General features: G+C 43.3%; 1 protein-coding gene across 1 annotated transcript; it reads right to left on the bottom strand.

Moving 5' to 3' along the window:
- Nucleotides 1-8135: 8135 nt before the first annotated feature.
- enc3 (ectodermal-neural cortex 3) lies at nucleotides 8136-22159 on the bottom strand. Its single transcript, XM_084011451.1, has 4 exons — nucleotides 21907-22159; nucleotides 19731-20766; nucleotides 18422-19192; nucleotides 8136-9594 (listed from the first exon to the last, which is right to left on the bottom strand). Exons 2-3 carry the CDS (start codon nucleotides 20751-20753, stop codon nucleotides 18446-18448), a joined length of 1770 nt encoding a protein of 589 aa, XP_083867577.1. The 5' UTR covers nucleotides 20754-20766; nucleotides 21907-22159; the 3' UTR covers nucleotides 8136-9594; nucleotides 18422-18445.
- Between the last annotated feature and the right edge of the window lie 1780 nt (nucleotides 22160-23939).

Raw genomic sequence — 23939 nt, 5'->3', positions numbered from 1 at the left:
CATGACTTTTTTCGACATTCTGTAATTTGACTTTTTTTCATGACTTTTTTCGACATTCTGTAATTTGACTTTTTTCATGACTTTTTTCGACATTCTGTAATTTGACTTTTTTTCATGACTTTTTTCGACATTCTGTAATTTGACTTTTTTTCATGACTTTTTTCGACATTCTGTAATTTGACTTTTTTCAACATTCTATAATTTTACTTTTTTTCATGACTTTTTCAACATTCTGTAATTTTACTTTTTTTCAGGCTGCACGGTGGTGTAGTGGGTAGCACTCTCGCCTCACAGCAAGAGGGTCCTGGGTTTGATTTTACTTTTTTTCATGACTTTTTTCGACACTCTATAATTTGACTTTTTTTCATGACTTTTTCAACATTCTGTAATTTGACTTTTTTTCATGACTTTTTTAGACATTCTATAATTTGACTTTTTTCATGACTTTTTTCGACATTCTATAATTTGACTTTTTTCATGACTTTTTTAGACATTCTATAATTTGACTTTTTTCATGACTTTTTCGACATTCTATAATTTGACTTTTTTTCATGACTTGGGACATGGGGGGGGGGAAAAACTGAAACGTTTCTCGTGCGCACAAGATACTTTCTCGTGCTCACGAGATACTTTCTCGTGCGCACCAGATACTTTCTCGTGCGCACCAGATACTTTCTCGTGCGCACCAGATACTTTTCTCGTGCGCACCAGATACTTTTCTCATGCTCACAAGATACTTTCTCGTGAGCCGCAGATACTTTAGAAAGTATCGCATGCCCGCATGATGTCTGGGAGACCATCCACTGCATTTGGTTTGTGTTTTATGTGTGAAAATTACAGTACAGGAGTTAGTTCGGCTATATTTTAACTTGGGACTTCATTATAAGGACATTTCTGCTTTGCTTGCAAGTCGTCACCGCTATGTTGTGTCTGAAAGACATTTAAAACGAATTTTAAAGTCTTGTAATCTGTTTCGGCGCAAGGGATACGCCACGTTGGATCGCGTAGTTAATTTCATTAACGAACAGTTACAAACATCTGGCCAACTCTGTGGATATAGGTGGATGTACACAAAATGCAAGGAGAGTGGACTTCACGTAAAGAAAGAAGAGGTTCGCTTAATTCTAAAAGAACTTGACCCGAGGGGTGTTGAACTCAGAGGAAGGAGACGGCTCCATCGCCGAAGCTATTTTGCAAAGGGGCCCAATTATATCTGGCACTTGGACTCTTATGACAAACTCAAGCCATTTGGTATCTGTATCAATGGCTGCATTGATGGGTTTTCCCGGAAAATTATCTGGATGAATGCATTTACTACCAGCAGTGATCCAAAAATCATCGGAGGCTACTACATGGAGGCAGTCCAGAGATATGGTGGTTCTCCAAGGATTGTCAGAGGCGACCGGGGCACAGAGAATGTTAAAGTCAGAGACTTTCAGCGTTTTCTCCGTCGCAACATTCAAGACGGCTCCAGCATTGACAGCTACATCGAAGGGGCAAGCACAGCAAATCAGCGAATAGAGAGTTGGTGGGGCTTCCTCAGAAGGGAATCAATGGAATTCTACATCTCTCTGTTTAATGATCTGAAGGACCGTGGCTTGTTCGATGGTGCACAGATGCAGATGGTGCACAGCTCTAGCAAAAAGAACTGCTAGAGCCAGGTAGCTTACAAACTAGTAGCCTGCTGTCTCTGTGTCGAGCATACACGAAAAGCGGGCTCACATGAGTGACGTTTACGTACGGACAGTACAGTCTGTTAATGAACCCAGATCAGTGACAGTTGTCATCGCAGCTGCCTGAATGCCGTTACGACGTGACGTGGTGGTGCTGTTGAACTCCGCACTTTTCACATGGGAGAGAGAGGGGGATGTGACATGTATCAAAGGATCTCCAGCCGGGATTCGAACCTGAGGCTGCTGCATATATGCAGACATGGGTATATGGCATGCACTCTAACCACTCAACCACCTGCCTGCCTGCCATGAATAAGCCTTTTTATGACTGTTTTGGACTCACTACACTCAGATTTTGATTGACACGCGATATAGAAGCATATGTTAGGACTTTTACATCATTTTTACAACATTTTATGAATTTTGTCGATTTTTCACTTTTTTTTCATAGTATGACTTTTTTTTTTCCTGAAAAAATTGATCATGGCTTTTTATGGCTGTTTTGGACTCACTACACTGAGACTAGGCGCGTCAAGCGAGATGAGCGATTTTTATGCCTTTTAACAATTTTAAATATTTTTTTATGAATATATCCTGACTGACTTTTTCGTGAATTTTCGACGTGCTATAGTATGACTTTTTTTTGGGGGGGGGGGGGGGGGGGGGGGGAATATGACTAAGCCTTTTTATAACTATTTTGCACTCACTACACTCAGATTTTGATTGACATGCGATATAGAAGCATATGTTAGGACTTTTACATCATTTTTACAACATTTTATGAATTTTATCGATTTTTCAGTTTTCTTCCGACATGCTATAGTATTACTTTTTTTTTCCCTGAAAAAGTTGACCATGGCTTTTTATGGCTGTTTTGGACTCACTACACTGACACTAGGCGCGTCAAGCGAGATGAGCGATTTTTATGACTTTTTAACAATTTTAAATATTTTTTTATGAATATATCCTGACTGACTTTTTCGTGAATTTTCAACATGCTATAGCATGACCTTTTTTTAACAATATGATCAAGGCTTTTTTTTTTTAAGATTATTTTCTTGCATAGACACCTTTGTATTTAGCGGTGGATAGAGAGGAAACATGGGAGAGAGAGGGGGATGTGACATGTATCAAAGGATCTCCAGCCGGGATTCGAACCTGAGGCTGCTGCATATATGCAGACATGGGTAAATGGCATGCACTCTAACCACTCAACCACCTGCCTGCCTGCCATGAATAAGCCTTTTTATGACTGTTTTGGACTCACTACACTCAGATTTTGATTGACACGCGATATAGAAGCATATGTTAGGACTTTTACATAATTTTTACAACATTTTATGAATTTTGTCGATTTTTCACTTTTTTTCGACATGTTGTCAAAGTTGACAATGGCTTTTTATGGCTGTTTTGGACTCACTACACTGAGACTAGGCGCGTCAAGCGAGATGAGCGATTTTTATGCCTTTTTAACAATTTTAAATATTTTTTTATGAATATATCCTGACTGACTTTTTCGTGAATTTTCGACGTGCTATAGTATGACTTTTATTTTGGGGGGGGGGGGGGGAATATGACTAAGCCTTTTTATAACTATTTTGCACTCACTACACTCAGATTTTGATTGACACGCGATATAGAAGCATATGTTAGGACTTTTACATCATTTTTACAACATTTTATGAATTTTGTCGATTTTTCACTTTTTTTTCGACATGCTATAGTATGACTTTTTTTTTTCCTGAAAAAATTGATCATGGCTTTTTATGGCTGTTTTGGACTCGCTACACTGAGACTTGGTGCATCAAGCGATATGAGCGATTTTTATGACTCTTTAACAATTTTAAATATTTTTTTATGAATATATTCTGACTGACTTTTTCGTGAATTTTCGACATGCTATAGCATGACCTTTTTTTAACAATATGATCAAGGTTTTTTTTTTTTAAGATTATTTTCTTGCATAAACACCTTTGTATTTAGCGGTGGATAGAGAGGAAACATGGGAGAGAGAGGGGGATGTGACATGTACCAAAGGCAGTGGCGGCGCCAGAGTATTTTTTCGTGTAAGCGTGGGTTCTCTCCGGGTTCTCCGGCTCCCTTCCACAGTCCATGACTTTTTCAACATTCTATAATTTTACCTTTTTTCATGACTTTTTTCAACATTCTATAATTTGACTTTTTTCATGACTTTTCGACATTGTATAAATTGACTTTTTTCATGACTTTTTCAACATTCTATAATTTTACCTTTTTTCATGACTTTTTTTCGACATTGTATAATTTGACTTTTTTCATGACTTTTTTCGACATTGTATAATTTTACTTTTTTTCATGACTTTTTCGACATTCTATAATTTTACCTTTTTCATGACTTTTTTCAACATTCTAAAATGTAACTTTTTTCATGACTTTTTTCGACATTGTAAAATTTGACTTTTTTCATGACTTTTTCGACATTCTATAATTTTACCTTTTTTCATGACTTTTTTCAACATTCTATAATTTGACTTTTTTCATGACTTTTTTCGACATTCTACAATTTGACTTTTTTTCATGACTTTTTTCGACATTCTATAATATGATTTTTTTCAACATACTTTAAGATTACTTTTTTTCATTATCTTTTTTGACATACTGCACCATGACTTTTTATTTGATAGGAAAAATGTATGTATGTATTCAAACTTGTAATTAGCTCAATAAGTAGAACTGCTTCTTCAATTACCAAATGGTTGATGGTTCAAATCCCTTGACATACCATAATGTGACTTTTTAAAAACATTTCATACTGTTCTATTACTTTTTCAACACATATTACAGATTTTTTCATTACTTTTTTTGAGCATACTATAGCCTACTATGACTTTTTTCGACATGCTTTACTTTGACTTTTTTATACATGCTATATGGTGACTTTTTTCATGACTTATTGCGACATACTACCATGAGTAAATACATGACTTTTTAATATGCTATAATATTACTTTTATATCAACCTCTTTAAATAATTGTTTTTTCTAGGCCAACATATTTACAAGATAGTCGCTGCTTCTGTCGTGTATCTCCGTATCTCTCAGTGGCCTTCTACCAAAATAGAAAATATTGTATAAAATATGGGCAACTTCAGTCTGCAGAGGTTTATAGAGGAATATAAAAATGCAGATTTTGTATGTGGGCTTCAGGTCTCTCCTTCCTCTTGGTGCTAGATGACCTGTCAAGCTCCTGAGTGTGCCCCTCCACACACACACACACACACACACACACCGATCAGACTAGCAGAGACGAGACAACCCCTGCATTCGCTCCAGTGGTTAGGCCGTCTGACTGTGTGTCTGCCCGTCTCTCACATTGTTTACTCCTCATTTGCCTACCCAGTCAGCTCTGAAACCTCAGAGCTGCTGCCAGCGGAGATGCCCACAGCCAGGGAGAGGAGGGGGAGCGAGACAGGGGAGTGAGAAACCAGCGTAGACTCGGAGAAGGGGGACAACATATTCGGTTATTATTCAGTCTCGAAGGTTACGCTCGTTGTGTCTTTGTTAGTATTCATGACAATTAAGTACAAAGAAATAACTGGATTGAGAGAATATGGCAGAGCAAAACTGATGTACACTTACAGAGATGTATGGCAAGAGACACCATTCACACATTCTACAAACAGACATACATTATATTCGTGATAATTTAAACTGGTTATCAATCCTACCACTTGATTGCTTTATTATGACCTTGAAAATGCTACTGTTAGCAAAAAACAGACACATTCAGTAGACTGTACTCCTTGATATAGTGAAATAAAGGCCGTTATTCTTTGCACATCTGTCAAATCAGATCTGTGTCTGCCAGAAGGTACTTATTGATCTGCCCTTTGGCTGTTAGGCTTCCTGAGCCGGTCTGCAGTAGCGTTTTCCAGGACCCCTGGGGGAAAGGCAAGAGAAGGTCGATTCTAGCCTCGTCTCAGCTTTTTTTTGTTTTGTTGTCCCCCGTCTCCTGCAGCCGGAGGCCCCAGCTGGGGGTCTCAGGCCAGCAGACGCACACCGATATTTGGGTGGTGCAACGTCCCTGTCGGTTCCACCTCGCTGCCTCCTTTCTTATGGGTTAACAAGAAGCCCAAACTGCTCTTCCCCCCACCTCAAACACACGCACACACACACAACCAAAGACACACACGCACTTTTAAGTGTAAATTCATGTGCATTGAAAAAGACATACACAGAGACCCCACATATCTTTAAATCCAGAATCCAGATTATTATGGCAGTTTGCCCCCACCCCCCATTTAATTTTTTGTTTTGTCTGTCTCCGAGGTTCTTTTGTCTCCACTCAACTTTCAAATGTCTATTTATTCACCATGGTTTAATTGTGTTGTCGGCAAGATCTGTTTGAAATGGCTCAGTTTGCACATTTTGCATGACAATAGGAGCCATTGAGCGGCCTGCCCATCCTGCTGTCCGGTGCCAGGTCCTCTTTTCAGAGAGGGGTGTTTCATCTTTCTATGCATGTCTGCATTGTGTTTAAAAATCCCTAAATTAACCTTTGATGAATGATTGTGCCCATACTGGCACAAACGTGTCCACATGCTTGACTGGACGTCGCCTGTTACAGGCATGATGTCATGGCTGCACAAGAGGGACTTTTTGGAGCCGCTTCTTGTTTACATCCAATTATCAGCAGCCTTTGAAGTCGTTTTTTCGGTTGGCTTTGAAAAGATTGAACAATGGTGTTGCATTATGTCCCTCGAGGGTTTGTTTGAGGGCATCCCTAAAGATTTTTGTGTCATTGGAAATACAAATCGTGTCATTTACAGCAGTTTAAGTAATGTGCATGGTGTGCAGAGCATTTTTTAGAGGAAATGTTTCCTGTTTATCAAGTTTGTAGACTTATAGTATTCCATATATACACAATACAATATTACACTCCATCTTTAAATATTTAGCATGACGTTACAGAGATTAACGACTGAGGAAATGTTAATTTGATAGTCAAATCTATCAGAGAACAACTTGCAAAACATTCGGTTGGCAGTTTCCTTCATGGAGAACACACACACACACATGCATTCATCCTTCCATCCTTCTCCAACATCCTCAAGGTTACTTATCTAATCTCCACCGAGGCAGAGTGGCTTGTGGAAATAGAGGAAGAAAAAAGGAAGATCTGGAGGGACAATGAAAGATTAATATCCATACAAACAGCCACGAAATATGTTCATTACACTGGAGTCCTTGAGGTATCAGGCCAATTTAAGTCTTTTGACAAGAAAACCTTAACTTAAAAGTAGATAGTTCACCCACTAATAAGGAACTTGATATGGATTCAGACGGTTGTTGGTTTTACCCTGGTGATGATTGCTATGGTAACGCTGCTTTCCATGGAACAGCGTCCATCCGTCTCTCTCCATCAGAGAGAGAGCATTGGTAAAAGTTTCTTTTTGTGTTTGCCAGTTTACTCTTATAAAAATCAAGCACAGAATTCCAGCTGCCAAACACAGTAATAACCTTCCTGAAACTTTACACCAAAACAGAGGCATGAAACGTGAACCGTGTACTTTGAGCAAGAGTCATTCATCAGACAGAGTTCATGCTAAAGGTTATTTTTAAGTGAGAATTTGGGATTTTTAATTAATGCTTTTTCTTTTGATTTGAAAAACGTATATTAACCTTTATCCACCCGGAGCTTTAAAGTCGTATCCACTCGGTGTTTAAATTGTCTGTTGCCAGGACTTCAAAGGGACAGATGCTCTCACAACCTTTACTTTGACAATAAATAGAGGAAGAACTTCACAGTTAAAAGTTTACGGTGAGCAGCACATTCTTCAAGGTTTGGGGGGTTTAATGTGGGCATACATCATACATGCGAGCTGTGGTGGGAAGCAACCAAGTATGTTTACTCAAATACTGTACTTAGGTGCAATTTTGAAGTACTTGTACTTTGCTTGAGTATTAAGGATATGTCAGTGACACATCTTTTACTTTGTACTACGTTTGTAGATTCAGATTAATGCAAAGCATAATCAGTGAATACATCATAATGACAGATTGAGATCAACGTTAAATGATTCTCAGAAAATCTGACTATTTTGCATTAAAGTTCTAAATTAATTGAGAAAATACCAGTGGTGTACTGATGTTGTAGAAGTACAAATACTTAATACAGAGGCTCACTCTTCACATACCACATGAGCAGAATGTGAGATATACATCGCTACGACAACGGGGGATTATAAAGAGAGACAGAGAATGGACTGTTCCATCATCCTGCTGGATCTTAAGTGCACAGACAGGAGGAAGGAGACGAGCGTTTCTGGTAAATACCAGAACCACTCCTGACCTGCGTTTGGAAACTATTCCAGGCACGTTACGAGTACCTGTGTGATTACCGCGGCTGCCCACGCTCTTTTAATGACACGGCTGCCCGAATTCCAATCATTCCCTGGAAAACAAGCACACAAACAACTCGATATGTTTTCAACAAGATGAGATTTATTGATGAGCTGTGGAGCATGAAGTAACAGCTGGTTTATCAGTAATAGCTTACCATATCAGTGTATTTGATATTTAAAACTTGCAAATGAAGACTGTTCAAAGAGAAACGATGCGATCATTTGATTATTCACACTACCCGAGCCGGGTTAAGACAAAGATACAAAAATTAAGACCATTAAGAGATTTCTTTGTACAAAATGTGCAAATCAAAGGCTTCTACAAATTAATTACGAAGCAAATATACAAACTATAATCACAAAAGACTTCCATTAAAGATCCTGAAATATGAAATGAGCGTATCATAGCTACAAAAAGGATTTATCAACCGTTTTGGACGCATTTAGCTTTTGTCATTTAAATCCAGAAGGACATGAAGGTTAGCTTCTCAGGTTTTGGCAATATACCTAAATATGACCATTGCTACTAAAAGTAATCATACTTTATACAAAACAATGTAAGAATGTATTCTAAAATGAGAGTTCTGTAAAAAAAAAAAAACGTTTATCGCAAAAAAGTACATTCACAAACAAAAAAAAGACAGAAAATGTTAGAAGACGTTACTATTCTGTGAAAAAATAGAGGCAAAACTATACAAAACCCTGAGACACGAAATGCACAAACATAAAAGACAAAAAATCATAGTTTGAAATAACATCTTGAAAACAGAAAAGTATCTTCTTCGGCCGTCGCGGGCCACATTCTCCTTTGCGAGGGTGTATTTTAAGTAGAGGAGGATGATACAAATTTAGCTTTACCAAAATTGAGGGAAGCCCAAGTCCAAAGTCTAAAAATACGGGAAGATTGTTTCTGTGCACAAAATCATACACTGTCCCAAAAATGTCTTCTCTCCTTCCCCCATGGGCCTGGCACAGCAAAGGTCTAATTCAGTCCATCAAATAAATTACACCTGAGTAGAACGGCCAGCGTCAGGAGGGGAGAGAAACCACAACAAGGGAACCATCCGACTCCTGTTTTCAGTTCGCTTTAGTCAGCGAGAAACTCACGAGTCCTTACATGTGTTGTTAAACCGCTAACCTAGACGAGATGATACACGCGTTTCATGAGTGAGTCAGGTGACGAGCGCAGGGCCGATACTGTCGCAGATTCACTGCACGGTGTGTGCTTTGCATGTGATTTGGAGACTGCGAGGTCCCTGCAGTAACATGGCAACGAGTCCAGCTCAGGCTATCAGGCTACATGGGAAAGTTACACAAGAAATACGAGTAAACAGATCAGGTGGAGAGAGGCCACAGACTCCCAGTCTCCAGGCCGTCTCCAGGACTCGAGCCTTTGCTTCTCTGCAGCTGAAGACGTTGTGAGTCCGGCTGGATGGAGCCACAGCAGGAATACACAAACTCTTCCTCCTCCTCCCTCTTCCTCCTCCTCGGAGCCGGTGAAGGGAGACGCATGCCTGCATACCAGACACCACTGCTGATCTGGAGAAAGAGACAAGAGGGAGATTAATGTTGAGGTCCTGTGAACTCTGCTGTACGACGGGACCACATGACCGGAGAGAGGCGGCCTGGACATTCTCAGGGAGGGGACAGGAATGCAGAGACTTCGGTCCTCCGGGCTACACGTCGGCTTATCACCATGCCATTTTATCGGGCTTACCCACATAGCGTTAATAACGCCTCGGGATGGGGGCGTTATTTAACCAAAGTCCCCCCCCCCCTGGCATGTGGGATTAAGCTGCTCAAGCCATTTATGTCGCTAGGTAATAAATATCTGAGGGCAGCGGTGGAGACGACCCCACGCTGTAAAAATAAGCTTCTCTGGACTGCAAACATAATTCACAACCATGTGCACTGCAAAAATGGAATTTCAAGAAAGTAAAAAAAGCCTTGTATCAAGAAAATAAGTCTTATTTTTTGTCCAAAAAGAATATTAATCTTGTCAAGCAAGTTTTGCATTAGAAAAAATATCTAATTTTAAGAAAGTTTGCCTTACTTTTTCTTGATAAGATATTCCAGCTAATTTTGAGCTAGAATGAACCAGAAAAAGAGTATAAAAATGTTTTACGATCAAACCCAGCGGGGCACCAAGATTATTTGCCTTATTTTAAGAGTAAGACCATTTGCACAACATCTCAATTCAAGAATGCCATGAAACAAGGACAAAAGTTTTTATTATTAATATTTTCATTTTCATTACAGGACAGTTGCTTGGTGAGATTGAAAACCATATGGGATATTATGCTGCAAACCAGCTGCAACATGATGTTTAGTTGCTATGCTGCTACAATAACTGATGTATTATTATTTTGATAGTGAGGTTCAAATCAAAACTGGCTTTTCAATCTGTTTGATTATGATGGATCTGGAATGCAGAAGTGCCCTTTTTTTTTTGGATGTTGAATTGAGCAATGCAAAGTTAATAAAAAAAATGAACTGGGGCGGTCCGTGGCGCAGTGGATAAGGCAGCCGCCCCATGTATGGAGGCTCAGCCGGTGGCGCAGTGGATAAGGCAGCCGCCCCATGTACGGAGGCTCAGCCTCGACGCGGAGATCAGTGGTTCGACTCCCGGCCCGGCAATCTCCTTCGCGCACACTGGGAGTCTCCTCTATCTCCCCTTCCCCACTGTCTCTCTCATAATGAAAATAAAAAAGGCTTGCATGGCACTCCAGCCATAAAAAAAAATAAAATAAAATAATTAACTGAGAAAGTTTCAAGTCAAGTATCTTGATTTAAGACATCACTTTTATATTTGTTATGCTGTTTTAAGAAATTATGTCTTATTTTAACTACTTTTATGCTCATTATCAATCCCAGATTAAGGTGTAATTTCTTAAATTAGTAAAGAGACTTAAATTCTAATTTTGAGTAATTTAATCTTGAATTAGTGTTTTTTTCATTGCTTGTTTTAGAAGAATTTGGATTAGTTTAAGATTTTCTGTCTAGTTTAAAGTCTCATTTTAGTCTTTCGGAGCTAAGAAATTTGGGCTTATTTTAAGAATTGCTTGTCAAGCAAAAAAAGCTTACCCCATTGGCAGATTTTTTTGCTTGATACAAGATAATTTGATTGAATATGAGAATATTTTACTTCTTTCTAGAAGGGCTGTTTTTGCAGTGTGCTCATCTGCTTTATCCGGATAGAATCTTACTGTAAGAGGCTTTCTAATGGGTCAATTCTCAAATTCCTGAATGTCTGAAGCACAATTTATCATAACATTGTGAATTCTTTGGTGTTTCTCTGCAACCTGAGATACTTCAGTGTTGAATTTCCCCTGCTGTTATGAAGGAATGTTCCACTGGATATTAACTCCTGATTTGCATATTTTTTTTTACAATAACTCGTCTGCCAGAGCAGATGAAGGAGGTGTGAGCTCTCTATTCCAGTAGACGGACAGTTATGAGCCGGCTCTGCTGGGGGGGGGGGCTTGTTTAGATAACCTAATGAGTTCTCATTTCCATGGCAGACAAAGCCGGCTCACACTACTGAAGCCCCGACTGATCCATACACATCTGTTACTGTTGTGAATACACTGCCTGAAGCGTGACGGAGGCACGCAGCCAGAGCAGCGCACTACTGGAACAACACCAGGCCGGCAGAGACGTTCAAAACTATCCGTTTACACACAAACTCTCTGGAAGAATCACCGTCAGGTTGATGCAAACTACATTACAACTCCATTTTATAATAAATCTGAATGCTAATAGAGCAAAAAAAAAAAAAAGATACCAACACCAAAAACACCTTTTCGATAGCGAACTTTGAGAAACAGTAAAAAAAAAACTACATTATTAAAGAAAATGGTCACAATTTTGACTTTCTTCTCATATTTCTCGGTTAAACGAAGCTACAGCCAGTTAGCTTAGCATAACATAGCATAGCAAAACGACTGGAAAAAGGGGGGAAACAGCTATGGTTCTGTCAAAAGGCAACGAAGTCCTCCTTAAAAGCTCACTACGCCTACGTTACACACTGCAAACCCAAATTGGTGGCTCGGTTGGAGCCGGTCACGGTCCCCAACTGACCTGTACGCACAAGTACAACAAACAAAAGACCTCACACGCAGCCTTACACAAGCTAACACGGAGGTCACGGTTTTGTTTGGAAATTGACGTGCGGCGGACGCCAGCGAATATGCGAGCAGACGAGAACAAGGTTACGGAGAAAGAGAGCCAAATTTTAAATGATGGCTTTTTGTGGGGCAACTGCTGCTCCTTGTGTAAGGAGGTGTGTGGGATGTTGGGATGGTGGGATTGGGACATGAGTGGCTTCACGGAGGCAGATTTCATCCAAAATGTGATTTTTAAACAACATCTCGGAGAGCGCGTAGGAATATTGACTCATCGATCTATCTTCAGAAAAGCAAAAATAATAAAAAAAATCACACAAACAGATCTGAGTGAAAAAGAAAATTGATTTGGTCTGCTTTTCTTTGAATCCTTACAACATCTCCATAAAAACAAATTGTTGTTTTGCATGGTGTTATGTGCATTCTACTTCACGGCCCTTTGGCGGTGGCTTCCTGGTGTCTTATCGTCAGTGTGAGGCGAAAATATTCCTTTAATTTATTTCTCAGGATAGCAAAGTCGAGCTGAAACTGCATTTCAAGAGTATTTCTGAGTGAAACAGGAAAGGCAGGCGTGCCATAACGTTCAAACGTGCTCACAACCTTCTCCAGATCTGTTTAGAGCCGGAGTTGCTTATTGATTGATGGATGGATCACATGATATTATTGGTTGGTCCTAGCTGATGTAAGCAGAGGTCGTGTTTTGTTTTCGAGGAAGAATAAAATATTGGACTTTGAAATAAAAAATAAAGTAAAAAGAAGACATTTCTTTGGTATATATTGTTAAATTGGTTAAGCGGGGATGCGATCTAAAAGGGTTAAAAGAACATTTTTCATCTCAGCTGGACCTTAAAAGTTGTGTAAACACAAGCGGCCGTACAAGAACTAGTAGTCTTGGCAAAATCACTTCAATCTGAACCGAAATGATCAGAGGGTAAACATTGTGGTTACAAGTCTGGCCCTCACATTCGGTGCCAGCTTTCAGTCCCTAGTTTATGATACTCGGTGCGACAGACACTTTTCTGTCGGTGCCAAAGAAGTCTTCAGGTTTGATACGCAGCCCTGAAAGCGACCACTAACAGCACATTCGCTGCGAGGAGACTCAGCTCACCCTTTCCTGATTTAAAGCAAAGCCGCAGCAGCACTTATTGTATCACATGCGACTGCAGGGCCTCGTGGAAGTTTCCGTCGCGGCGCTCTCCCCGTGTGTGTGTGTGTGTGTGTGTACACACACGTGCACGGGTCACTGCCTGCACTTCTTGGGTTCGGCTGCTCTCGGTGGTCTCTGAAGTGCAGATGACGAAGGAGCATTAAATACGTACGAGACGAGTCGCTGCTTTATATTTAGTCCTCTTATCTGCTGCAGAGAGCGGGGCTTTCACATGCTGCATTCATGTGGTGGAAGACACCAGCAGGGTCTCCAGCCGGGCTAAACCACGTCCAGGAGGTGCACATGAAAGAAATATGACAGATCAAAGACGTCATTCTTTGATTTCTTTTACATTATTTAAGGGAAATAAATCAATGAACAGCCAAGGAGGCTTCCATATCCTATGGAGACACTCTGACCTACGAAGGTTACGTGTCTGTCATCATCAGCACATTCATCGAAAAAACTAAAACCCCCCCTTCGTCTCGCATTATCAAACTTCAGCTCTCGCAGCGGCCCTCCACAAGGGTCCTGCTGTCACCAGAAATGAGCTCCAGACTGCCTCGCGGCCCCGTCATTATTACCTGTCATGTCAAGGTCGATTATGCTCAACATCGAATTGCAGGGGCCACGCGGTTCACTTTTTTTGTTTTTTTTACCCACATTTCAAACCACATAAACTCACCCTGACTGGCATTCAAAATCTTTTTTTTTTTAAACCCTCGCTGTGCCAAAACAACCAAGTCAGCCTACACAAAACCGGACTCTCCTTCGGTCAGTCGCCCCCGTGGTCGTCTTTGGTCTGGTCCGCTGCAAAAACCGCAGCGTGAGGCACGGAGGGAGTCAACGTGTCCTTCACCCGGACCCAAACAGGAGGCTTGGACGCTATGAAGTGATTGGATCCGGCACTCTTGAGGTTTTAACCTGCCTCAGTCTGTCTGCTCCCATCATTTATCTTGAGAATCGTGAGAATAACTCCACACCGAGACCGACGAAACACAATGACGACTCAATTGCGAGCTTTTCTAAAAACAAAAAAAAACAATGACACACTTGTCTGGAGCGGGGTCACATATATCAAATGAATGACATCATGGCGTTCGCTCCATTCGTTTTAGCTTTATCGCACCTTGGACTCCGTCTGTGTCTTCCAGTTTTACCCACGATGCACCGCACCAAAGCCGAGTCCTCTTTCTTTATGCGTCCCTTGTGTCCAACGAGGCCCGTGCCATGTTTACTAATGATCACAAAGAATCGCACCGCATTGACTAACGTATGAATCACAGTCACTTCATTTACATGCGTTTGCATTGTTTTCAGGGGACGGATAAAAAGAGCTCAGACACACAAGTGTCTCGGTACAGCTGCAAAGCCAAAGGAGCCTTGATGAATCCTTGCGGAACTCCGGTTTAAGACTCCGAACAAAGAGCGTCTCTGTGACTGAATAAGCTCCACTTCAGCGCTACTTCAGGAGGCGCAAATATTACGTAATTCAGATTAATTACCACGGACACACTGTGTCCCATCCCAGCTGGCTCACCACGGAGGCCCCTGTAACTGTATGACAGCTCGCCTCTTCTTTAAGAGCATAATCAAATTAGTCCGGGTGATTATTCAGCCATTTTGGGCATCTTTCCCCCCTTTTCCTTTTTGTTACTCGCAGCATGGAGAAAAGGCCAATAAAACCTCCATTAGGTTTATGCTAATTTAAGCGGCCGCGCCGAAAGGCTGTAATGTGGCAGATTGATTACTCAAGGGACTGAAGACGAAGTGTGTGTGTGTGTGTGTGTGTGTGTGTGTGTGTGTGCACGTGCTAACTGACTGTTGACTGTTTATGCGTGTGTCTGAGAGAAGCGTGGGGGGATCGTTGTTGTACACAGATGCCACAATAAAAGCCTCATTCAGCTCGTGTTCCTGGTGGCCCTCACAGCCAGGCATTAATAAAACATTAGTATTGAGTGACTGGGGGCCTCAGCACTCCTCCTCCCTGATCCCACCGTGACCTTTTCCATTTTACAGCAGCTGTCTGGGGAAGGCAGGGAGCCCGCCGAGGACTCCCCTCCGTGGCCCCTGACCTCTCCAGGTGGACCACATCACACACACACACACCTCATAAGGGCTTTCGGGTTGAAGCCGTTAAAAAAAGAGAGAATGCTGCTTATGTCTGTGATTTTTTAGGAGCGGCGAGGGGTGATGAGAAGGGAGGGATGGAGAGGGAACGGGGAGGTTAAGAAAACAAAGGCATAGATAACAGTTACCTCTATCTGGGGACGTTATAGTTCAGTGGTTTAAAGGAGAGGGAGATTGTGCTGGACTTTGTGAAGGGGTCTCTTGTTACATCCTGTCTGGCTGAAGTCTGGGGCAACTGACCAGATTACAGCATGACAGAATTCTGCTATCAAAACACACACTGAAGGAAGCCTAACCGGAACCTATAGAGTCTGTACCGGCCAATGGTCAACATAGTACAATAAAACAGCGTTTTTAGCCCAAACTGTTAATACATAACAAAATGCCTTGACTTTTACAAATACTTCTCCATCAACAGTGGGTTCTGGCTTGGCCCCGGAGCCTGTGGTTAGTCACATCTGGTGGATATGCACAGGGGCCACAAAAACTACAGTAGGACGTGGTGACAAACAAGGCTGGTAAACCGGGCCGGGGCAAGTCTGAAGAACTGAAGGCGACATTAACAAATCTTAACTAATGGGAATGCAGGCCACACCTTCATTCCTCCCAAATTAGAGTAAGGATGGCTGGCTTTTTAAAAGGAGGGGCAATGCCAGCAATGTGACTGCCTCTGTGTGTGTGTGTGTGTGTGTGTGTGTGTGTGTGTGTGTGTGTGTGTGTGTGTGTGAGAGATAGAGTGAGACAGAGTAGTGCGACTGAAAAACCAGTGGTTTCACAACTGCGTAAAAAAACTCACAATACTACTAGTGAATACTTGAACAGCAGACCAGTGGTTTTCAGTCCCGTCGTAAACATCAAAGGAACACACACACACGCACACACATGCACACACGCACGCACACACACACACGCACGCACACAATTATTTTTTCTTTCTGACCCCAGCTGAAAGTTGACAACCTCGGGAGCGAAAGTATTTTTAGGCAGGCGTTAGTCTCGGCTGCCAAATGGTGCAAAATATAGCTTTGCTTCTCCTGGTCTTACTCGCTCTCCACTTCATCTCCACTCGCTCACTGCATGTGTGTGTGTGTGTGTGTGTGTGTGTGTGTGTGTGCATTCTGCTCTTTGTCACTTTGTTGATCCCTAAATGTTTGCCACTCCACTTCTTCTCCTCACAAGCCCCCCCTCCCCCCCTCCCCCTCAGGGTGAGAAGGACCTTCCCAGTGTCAGACTAGGACGCCTGCTGGAAATCTGAGCTTTTTTTTCCACGTCTGCTGTAATTAAACAGAGAGGCAGCCGGCAGCGGGACGGTAGCTCCCCGTAACTGCAAGAGTTCATAAAGACGCAGCAGCGCCTTGATCTTTCATAGCCAGCCTGTCTGTCTCCATCCCGGGCCAAAAAAACCTTGGCTAGCGGTCCGTACCAGCAGCCTCATAATGCTAAGCCCCCAGCTCCATCATATCCAGCTGTTTACTGTAGACACAAGTCACACATAAGCTCCCTGCTTCTCACTTGCTTCCGCTCAGATTTACTTTCAAAGTTCTTGGCAGCGTGGAAGGGTTCTGAGTCACTCTCCCGGATTCTTGACAGAAAACGCAGTTGTTTCGCAGCACAGGGGAAATATATATATATATATATATAATTTATATTGAAAAATGTCAGTCAATCTGCCAATTCAACCTATAGCAGGGAATAAAACATCAAGCTTTGTGGGAGCTCCGTGAACGCCTCCCATAAAGATAAAAACCACAAAACCCGCCAATAAAAAGACGCAGCTTTTTTAAAAAAGCAAACCCTGACGACTCCTGCAGCGATTAATCCTTTTCCATTGATTGCATCAGTGCTAAAATAAGATCACAGGACGGGCCTCGCGTCATGAAACTAGCTCTACCGCCAACGGGTAAACACAACCTGCAAAACATCGCTGTTCGCCCTCGTCTGTATGTGTCATGTACCGGCCCCCGCCATCCATCCATCCCTCCGGTCTCACCCTGGGCGAAAAATCTAAAAACCAGCGAAAAAAAATAAATAAACATCATCGCTCATCTCACACGAAGCTGTGAAAACTGCCACCTGTCATTCCTTCAGGCAGATTAGGATGAGAAATACTTCCAGTGATGTGGCATCTAAGTCCATCATTCTCACACCCTTGAGATGTATCCACCACTTTTTATAGTCCCTCCTGAACTCCTGATAAGATTACTGATGAGACGTTTTTTCTTTGACCAGGAGAGACCGGCCCGGCATCTGTCAGCACATATGGTGCCTTTCTTAGTGTCCTTTAAATAACTTTGAAAAAGATGCTATAATGATGATGTATTATTTATGTTAAAGGGGGGGGGGGAAAGGGGCTTGTATTATCTTAATAAAAGTTCCTTGTGCTCCTCTGCCTCCAAGCACCATGTGTCACATTATCTTTTATAACTTACAACTGTTATTGGGGCACTGAATCACGCTTGGCTCATCTCGCTCCTTTGACAGGAGGTCTTGCACTGTAGCTTTTCGCCCTGTAATTACCAGCACTGCTGACATTCCTCCTGCTCTCTAAAGCAGGAGTTCACCGTGTTTATCCAACACCCGGCCGCCACAGCAGCTAGATAATGTGTAACTGTGGCAACCCTGAAAACAGTGAGGGTCTTTCTTAAACCGGCCTCCTCCGGTTCAAACCGACATTCGCTCTCTTGAACTGCTTTTAGTGCACTGGTATTTTTTTATTTTATTTGCTTGTTTTAATGTTTTTACTTTATATCTTTTATCTTTATTATTACCTCTTAAAGGACTTTGATTTGCCTTGTTGTTGAAAGGTGCTATACAAATAAAATAATACGTATAATTGTATAATAAGCATGTTGCATGATTATTCCGAAGATGTTGCCACAAAGTGCGATCTGATGACACAGAGGACACTTTGAATAGAACATATAATTGGTTTTGTTTGTGTCGGTTTAAAGGAACTATTACTCACTTCCGTGGGTGCGTGTCTCCCTCTCTACGCCGAGAGGTACTTCCATGTGCTGACGAAGGCGGTGGGGATGAGCGAGTACGGCACGCTGGTCACGCTGTCCCAGGAGTCCGACGACGGATCGTAACAGTCCAGCGTTTTACACCTCTGAGCCCCGAAGTAGCCCCCGACCACGTACAGTCTGTTCCCCGACGCCACCGCGTGGCAGCTGATCCGCTTGGCCGTCACGTCGCCGAACTTCGTCCACTGGTACGTCTCGCTGTTGAACCGGTACGCGGAGCTGGCGGAGAACTCCGTGTCGCCTCCGATCACCACCACGTGGTTGCCGACCACGGCCGCCGCCGTGTAGCGCCACAGCTGCGGGCAGGCGGCCGGCACCGACCACCGGTTCTGGCACGGATCGAAGCACTGCACCTTGGGGTATTTGTCTCTGTTCACGCTGGTGCCGCCGAAGGCAAAGAGTTTGTTTTTGGCGCCGACGACGGCGGCGTTGCTCACCCCCTCTCTGAGCGGAGCCACCAGGGTCCACTTGTTGGTCTGGGGGTCGTACTGTTCCACCTGCTTGAGAGACACGGAGGGAGATGCGGGGAAGGATCCCGCCAGAGAAGTGTGTCCCCCCACCACGTACAGCATGTGGTCCAGCTCCGCAGCCCCGTGACCGAATCTGGCCACCAGCATCGGCGACGCTTTGGACCACTCGTCGTGCAGCGTGTCGTAGACCCAGACGTCTTTGGAGGCCCCGTTTTCTGAGCCGCGTCCTCCGGTAACATAAACCTGAGACACATGGAGAGAAGTCATATTTCAGTTCAGTTTATGTATTTGGAACCCCCCCCATAATGATATAAACTCAAATCATATATTTCAGACCCCCCTTAAGTGCCATGTTTAACAGTACTTTGGAATGATGTATGTGTACAATACTAAGCCATTAAAATAATAATTGTTGACATATATTTTAATTCTATTTTGGAATATCTACATCACAATTTCACAACATCAAAACAGGAAGATTTATATCTGCTTAATATAGGTTGTATTCATGTTAAGGTGTATTTTTGGACATAACATTTTTTGATAAAGTTTTGGGACCCCCTGCAGTAACTCTGCGGACCCCTAGGGGGCCTGGAGCCCAGGTTGAAGATCTCTGATATAAACAATGATACAAAAAACCTTCAAACTAATACTTTGAGTTTGAAAAGGAGTAGGAGTAACTAAAAGCTTATCAGGTCCGACCCCTGATGTAATATTGTTGTGTACTTCCACATATGTACTTCCGCATTAAAATGCACATAACTACAGATCACACACATACCTTGCAGCCAATAGCACACGCGCTGCACTCTTTCCTGGGACTGGGGATGTCCGTTTTGGGGGTGATCTCCTTCGTCTTGTTGTCGATCATGTAGACTTTGTCACACATGAAGGTCTGGCCCCCCAGCAGCAGCAGGGCCTGGCTCACTTTCCTGGGCCGGGCACAGAACCCCGTCACGATGCCGTCGTTCTGGAGGATCCTCATCTTGCACCGCACGGCGTCCTCGACGATCTCCCGGCCCACCTTGTGGCACATCACCAGCTCCTCCGAGGCGACGTTCTTCAGCAGGTAGGTCTCGGGGAGCAGCGCCAGGCGGACGCACCGCAGCAGCTCGGGCAGCTCGCTGTGCCTGTGCTCCATGTCCGCCTTCACCCAGTCGATGACGGCCTCGTACACCAGGCTCTCGTCCTCCACCTCCAGCTCCTCGCTGAGGATCAGCTCCTGGACTTTGTCTCTGGGCAGGCTGAGGAAATCCTCGGTCCTGAAGAGGGTGGCAAAGTCCGCCAGGCACATCCTCCACGACAGCTCGTACAGCCTCTGGCACTGATGGGCGTCGGACAGCAGCATCATCCCCAGACAGTTCGACTGGTGGAGGTTCTTCTCCAGGAACTCCGCCGCCGCGTCCCTGATGTCGTGAAACTGAAGCATGTCGCCGGCCTCCAGCAGCGACTCCGCGTTCTCCTCGTTGATGATGATCCGGGCCGAGTAGGCGTAGTCGAGCAAGAGCTCCAGCACCTCCGGGTGGAGAGAGTCGTGGAAGTCGACTTCGGCGTCGCGGCTCTCCCTGAGGCCGCCGCTGAACATGGCCTCGAAGTATCGGCTGCAGGAGGCCAGGACGGCCCGGTGGCAGGGGAAGGACCTGTTCCCGGCCTTCAGGATCACGTCCGTGAAGACCTTCCGCTTACGTAACAGGTTGAGCTGAGTCAAGAGGCTGTCTGCGTGGGACGTCTTGTGGAAGAGGTGGATATTCATGGAGCCAGAACTGGAGCGAGACTTTCTGTTTTCGTGGTTACTGACAGACATTTTTGAGTTGAACCTGGAGGAGAGAAAAAAAAATGTTATTCAACCATTTCTAACAGTTGGACAGGAGAAATTTTTATCAGGTCATGCGCCTTCCCTTTGATGTGAACATGACAATAAACACCGTCTTATATCATTATATTGCAACCGGCTCATGAATGGCTTCGGATATAAAATCCTCGTATCAAGATACGGAAATAAACTTCAGCCTTCCGATATGGAAGGAGATCAGATAAGGAGCACATAAAACCCAACGTGTGCACACGGAGTCAAACACACTTGAGTGTCTTAATTCAAGTTTCTTCTTATACTCCATGATAGGCAACAAGAAAAGGCAAACACCTGGGTGTGTTGCCCTCTATCTCCTCGCATCTCGCCACCCCTATAAACATATCAGGGCTGTGAGTCACCTCCATCACAGCCAACCGATTCCTCTGCAGCTTGTTCCGCTCCTATTGCTGGTTCACACACACACAAGACGGTGCCAAGGCTTTTTCAAAGCCCACATCAGATGTGACACCTCAGTCCTGCTCCTGGAGGATGACATTATGTAACCGCAGCAGCAACAGATGAAAAAACCCCAAAATCTCTGCCTTTGATCCGCGTCTGCAGCGGATTTAGACAGGCCTGCAGCCATGACATCAAGTGGGTGTTTCAAAAGAACTTGCATGCTAAAAAAAAAAATGCATAAATGCAATAAATGACATGATATAATTACCGGTTCGTTATAATCGTGGCACAGTGGGTTAATAAAGACTTGGAGCAAAATACATATCTTCCGCTTTGAAGCCTCCATTGTTTCACAGCAGATAAATTTAAGTCGGCCATTCAATCCCACTGAAAAGGGGGGACTGTGGGACTTCCGGGGGGGGGGGGACTCAGCGTGAAATCCAATTCGTTTTGTGCAGTAAATGTGAAACTACGGTCAGCGCTTCAGCATGCGCTCAACTTTCCTCCAAAGTTAGCCTGCATGCAAAACACCGGGGGCTGCTCCGAGCGGCCGACATCAAACACGGATCCCGTGTTACACCCTGCGACTAAACTCCTCACATTTCGGAAGTTGGGCAAACGCCAAACCGAGCACGTATCTGTGATCGATACTTTCTTTTTTTGGGAGGGGGGGGGGGGGGGGGGGTTAGCCGTGTAAACTGCTTACCTTGATAGGCGCCGGATCCGGATTCCTTTATCTCGGTTTCCAACTTGTTTCCTTCGCCGATTCTTTTTTGAAGTTCAGAATTTAGACAAACCCGAATTCCGTGTTTGAAACGGGTTCCCACGCCGACGTGACAGGAAACGGTTGAGCCATTTGTCTTCGAGTTTGCAAAATAAACCAAAGAAGACAAAAAAAAGTTGGTCTTTTTTTTTTCTCTGGATTGTTCTCGTGGAAAGCCACGCAGCCTGCGAGGAGAGCGACGAGCAAAGCGGAGAGAAAGAGCCCAGGCAGCCGTGGTGTTCACGCTGGCTCCTCCCACTCCTCGTGACGTCGTCCAATCAGCTGCGACGCTCTGCAGCAAAAGGGTTTCTTTATTCCCCATCCAGCTTCAGGGTCAATGCACAGCATTATTCAAGAATAGCATTGCCGTGAAGAATAAAAGAGAAACACCTGCCTGCGTGTGTGTGTGCGCGTGCGTGTGTGTGTGTGCGTGTGTGTGTGTGCGTTTCACCTGCTGCTTTTCTTTTTTTTTTTGCAAATATCTTTTTTTTTTTTTTTTTTTTTTCCAGAAAACAGATAATAGTTTTGCGGATTTTTTAAATTTTTTATTTATTTATTATTATTTTTTTTCAGTTTTGTATTTCATGCATTTAGTAGTGAGATCTGCTTTCTGTAAAATGTTTTTGCCAAAAAATACACAAAGGTCTAACTGCCATCGCCACACTGCCAGGAATTATATTTTAACAGAGAAATACTTCATTTAAGCCTTTATTTAATTATATTTTTGTTATCCTAAACGTATTAATACTAACATGTGGAGCCTAAAAAGGCTGGAACCAGTTTACAAAATATCCACCATGCATGTACAGTGTATTTTGATTAATGTTGCTAAAAGGAAAGAATATCAGATAACCCTCCGTGGCTGTGGGATTTTTTAGTTTAATCATCAGGAATATTGATCAGCGTCTCTTCTCTATCACAGCAGAGTCCCTGCCCTGCGCCACATACCCAACAGTCTCAATGATCATATGATGGCAGGCTAAAGGCATTCGGAGGACCATGAGGTTTCATTTCCACAGCTGAATTCCTGGCATTTTCTGAAGGATTTAAGTGCTCGTGAGCTATCAGGGCAAGAATTGGGCTGCAGTCAAGGACTGGCCTGCACACACAAGACATTTCACGTGTTGCATGGAACGTGGTACACAGATGCTATGAACAGCATTCTTTTTTAAGTATAACTTTGGGAAAATAACTCTCCCTCAATTCACTTCTATTCCAGTTAAATTCAAAGGGACTCTATTGGCATGGGAGACATACGTTTACGTTGCCAACGCAAGTGTCTCTGTGTGTTTTCTATGTATTTATGTATTAGCCGAAATAAAGTGAGTAGTATTCAACATTAAAAATGCATGGATGTAGAATTTCAAGAAATAACAGAACAGACTTCAAGACTTGGGTGTCTTTTCCTCTTGAATGGGATATGTCCCAACAAGTCTGCAGCAGTAATTAATGGCATTCATAATGGCTGGATTCCATTTAGGTGTGCCAGGTCCGGGGCCCTGCTATTGTGCGTGTTGGCTCCCTTGTCTTATGAGGACACTTAAATGGAGCAGAGTATTTGCTGCACCTGTGCTTTTCATGCTTTTACAGGCCACAGCGTCTGCTGTGAAGGAAACGCCACATCACAAACAGACTTCCAACAGTTAAGGGATTGTGAGCAGTATTTTGAATATTTGTCATTTTTAAAATGGGGACACTTTCTCCCTCTCAAGACTGACTGACTGGTGGAGGCTGACTGATCTCCAGCAGCCCCAGCTTCACGAGCAGCGTCGATGCCACGCTGCTCAGGTTTCTCTCCCTTCTCTCACTCCCCCTGACTGTCACTCAACAGCTGCTTTTGAAGATTAAAAGCTTCTGCTGTTCCTCGACCGTCTGAGTTTGTGTGTACGTGAGCACGTACGTGTGTTTTCCAGTCTCTTTTCCTTTCATCCACTCTGTCCTATTGTTTCCTCATAAGGGATTCAAATTCGACTAGT

This window comes from Eutrigla gurnardus (genome assembly GCF_963514095.1).
Source record: "Eutrigla gurnardus genome assembly, chromosome: 6".
Lineage (NCBI taxonomy): Eukaryota > Metazoa > Chordata > Actinopteri > Perciformes > Triglidae > Eutrigla > Eutrigla gurnardus.
Note: the sequence above shows the minus strand (reverse complement) of the source record. Positions and strands in the feature narration are given on the sequence as shown.

Coding starts and splice junctions, on each gene's coding strand:
- enc3 (XM_084011451.1), bottom strand. CDS start 20,753: ATGTCTGTCAGTAACCACGAAAACAGAAAGTCTCGCTCCAGTTCTGGC. Junction 19,193..19,730: donor CGTGTGCTATTGGCTGCAAG/GTATGTGTGTGA, acceptor CATGTGTCTCAG/GTTTATGTTACCGGAGGACG.